Source organism: Ipomoea nil, unplaced genomic scaffold, assembly GCF_001879475.1.
Source record: "Ipomoea nil cultivar Tokyo-kokei standard unplaced genomic scaffold, Asagao_1.1 scaffold2926, whole genome shotgun sequence".
In the NCBI taxonomy this organism is placed as follows: Eukaryota; Viridiplantae; Streptophyta; class Magnoliopsida; order Solanales; family Convolvulaceae; genus Ipomoea; species Ipomoea nil.
Genome location: NW_017619354.1, coordinates 1,303,540 through 1,306,699, shown reverse-complemented (window position 1 = coordinate 1,306,699; position 3,160 = coordinate 1,303,540). Strand labels below are relative to the sequence as shown.

General features: G+C 31.3%; 1 protein-coding gene across 1 annotated transcript; it reads left to right on the top strand.

The window, feature by feature from the left end:
* Window positions 1-483: 483 nt before the first annotated feature.
* LOC109161663 lies at window positions 484-2,907 on the top strand. Its single transcript, XM_019310154.1, has 8 exons — window positions 484-597; window positions 676-935; window positions 1,027-1,319; window positions 1,412-1,587; window positions 1,689-1,796; window positions 1,884-1,944; window positions 2,489-2,587; window positions 2,677-2,907. The coding sequence occupies exons 4-8, from the start codon at window positions 1,490-1,492 to the stop codon at window positions 2,905-2,907; spliced, it is 597 nt and encodes a 198-aa protein (XP_019165699.1). The 5' UTR covers window positions 484-597; window positions 676-935; window positions 1,027-1,319; window positions 1,412-1,489.
* Window positions 2,908-3,160: the final 253 nt, after the last annotated feature.

Genomic DNA, 3,160 nt, shown 5'->3' with positions numbered 1-3,160 from the left:
GTTAGCACCACAAAAGAGTTAGGAAAGCAGACATACTTACCTCCAACTTGTCATACTTTATCCAAAAAAAGAGAAAACAAGTTTTTTGTTCCTGTTTAAATGATGTCAAGGTTCCTTCTGGTTATTCGTCGAATATTAAGAAACTTGTGCCGATGAAGAACCTTAAGTTGGTTGGCATGAAGTCTCATGATTGTCGTGTATTAATGCAACACATGTTACCTATTGCTATTCGAGACATCCTACCGAAACATGTTAGGCAGGCTATAACAAAGCTTTGTTTCTTTTTCAATGCTATTTGCAGTAAATTTATTGATCTAGATTTGTTAAATGATCTGTAGGCTGATGTGGTTGTTACTTTGTGTCAATTTGAAATGTATCTTCCTCCATCTTTTTTTTTTTTTTTTTTTTTTTATTATGGTGCACTTGATTGTTGGTGAGAGAAATTAAGATGTGTGGTCCGGTTTTTTTGAGGTACATGTATCTGTTTGAAAGATATATGGGAATATTGAAAGGATATGTGAGAAACCGGTATCGACCTTATGGTTCAGTTGTAGCAGTTGTCATTCAGTTGACACAAATCCAGTTACAACAGTTCAGGTAATATTAAAAGTTATTTCATATATCAAAAAATTATTTCTTGTTAGATTAAGATTAACACACAATTTTAAATAATAGAGTCCAAAAAGGTGTTTACTAGCAGTATGTCCCAATGAAACACCAATTGATGTTGCAAAGGGTATGGCTCATCCAAGTACTGACGAGACTTTGGTGAATCACCAACCATTGTTGCATAACTGTGTTAAAGTTTCGGTGGATGAAGTGATTAAGGGTAGAGAACACTTTAATCTCCCCTTACCAGATCAGCAATATGTCACTATTGCAGATATAGTAGCAGTTTTGCACAATGGCCTATGCATTTAGTGACTTTAGAAGAGGTATGCATTCTTTTATTTAGTTATTAAGTTAGTTTTCGTTATATATATATATTTAAAAGGGGTTAGTAAACTTACAATTTTATATTTGTAGAGTTCATCAAAACAAAATATGAAACCAAAAGATCAAAGTGCTGATCTATCTACTACTGGTGCACGAGCTCCCATTGTTGGTGATGATGTCTTACCGCACTTGGGGGAGAATTGCAAGTGTTTAGTGGATTTGTTGACAGGCTTTCCACTTGGTAAAGACTGTATTGAGTTGGAGCTGGATAAAGCAATCTTCCATCATAAAAACACAAGTTATATTTTTGTGATGATGAATGATATAGTGGATTTGATGATAATGAATTGGCTTAATGTCTCAATCATACAAGTGTTTATACTGTAAGTTTTTTTTTTTTTTAATTATTACTGTATTTTATATATGTTTACCTATATTTAGTGAAGTTTCTTATTCATTATTTCTTAATTTTCAGATTTCGTAATCAGTTGTGCAATCAGTATGACGTTAGGTCAATCGGGTTTGTCTGTCCGACTCAAATTTGCCACACACTATGCTTAAAAGCAGTTCCAGCAAAGTTACATCATATTTCATCCACGTCATGGAGCATCACAAAGATAAAAACTTTATTTTAGCATCATATCATCAAGAGTAAGAAAATTGTTCTTATATTTTATTAATATAACTCATAACTTTATATTTGGAGTATTAGATATTAAATTTTTAATATATATTTGTGTTTTTAAATGTAGCTCTCATTGGTTACTTTTGGTGATTTGCATACGGTCAAAAAGCGTATGCATCTTGGATCCCTTGCCTTCTAATCGCAACATAGGTTTAATTAAAGGCTCTGTGAATTTGTAAGTAAATACTTTATTATTTATATAAGTATTTTAGCATCTATGATATTATTTATAAATTTTTATTTATGCTTATAATTATTATAGGGCATTTCGCTTTGTTCCTACGAGTGCATGGGTTAAGAGCATCAATTGGAAGCCATGCAAAGTATGTATGAAAATTGAATTTAAGTTTTACAGGGCGTTTGGTTGGAGGGATTTTAAATTCCATTCCCACATAATTTCCACATAATTCCAAAGACCATTAAATTCTGTAGTTTGATTGGAAGGAATTGCAATTCCCCCATTTTTATGGAATTAAAATCTCATGTCCCCCCCCCCCCCCCCCCCCCGGTATTTTAATTCCTGGGATTTTAAGAAGAAAACAAGATAGTGATGAGTCAAAATTACCCCTTCCTTTTTTAACCTAAAATTAATGTCTAACAACAACAATGGACATTTTTGACTTCTACTTATTCCCCTTTCAATTCCCATGTATACCAAACATTGGAATTAAAATTCCCAGTAATTCTATTTCTGTAAACCAAACACTGGAATTTAAATTCCCACTTTATTCCCAGTAATTCATCTCCCATGGAATTACAATTCATTTCCCACATAATTCCCTCACTCCAACCAAACGTCCTGTTAGTGTAATATTTTGAATTACAGTAAGTTGTTTAAATTAGTAAAATAATATATGTATTTTGTAGTGCCCGATCCAACCGGGAGGTCATGAGTGTGGATATTATGTCATGCGATACATGTATGACATCGTGACAAAATATTCATCTGTTGATAATTTGGATGGGGTAAGTGAATTTAAATAGAACTATGTATAGTTAAGTTATATTTTATTAATTAACATATTTAATAATTTTATTAATTTAATTTTTTGTAGGCATTTGAAAGCGATAGTCCGTGTTCTATCGACGACATAAATGAGCTTCGAGAGCATTGGTTAAAGTTCTTCTTTCCGAGTGCTTATAACTTTTATTTTATTGATAAAAAGTATTTTGTTTTGATGATAGTATTGAGTTGGGCATGTTTTGATGATATTATTGTATTAAAGTATGAGAATTTTAAGTGCTATTGTATTTTGATGATAGTATTTGCATTGTGTTTAATTTGATGATAGTATTTGCATTGTGTGTTAAATGTATTGTTTTAAAGTGTGTTGATAGATAAATTGTATTATGGAGTAATATTGATAGGATTTGAATAAGCTATAACAGGTACAGGAATTATAAAAAAAAAAAAATTAAGGATTTTAATTAAATAAAATAATTAATTAAATAATTAAAAAGTCATCCGCGACCATTCCTAGCCTAAAATGGTCGCGGATGACTAATTATTCAAAAAATAAAAAAGGAAAATACGACCAT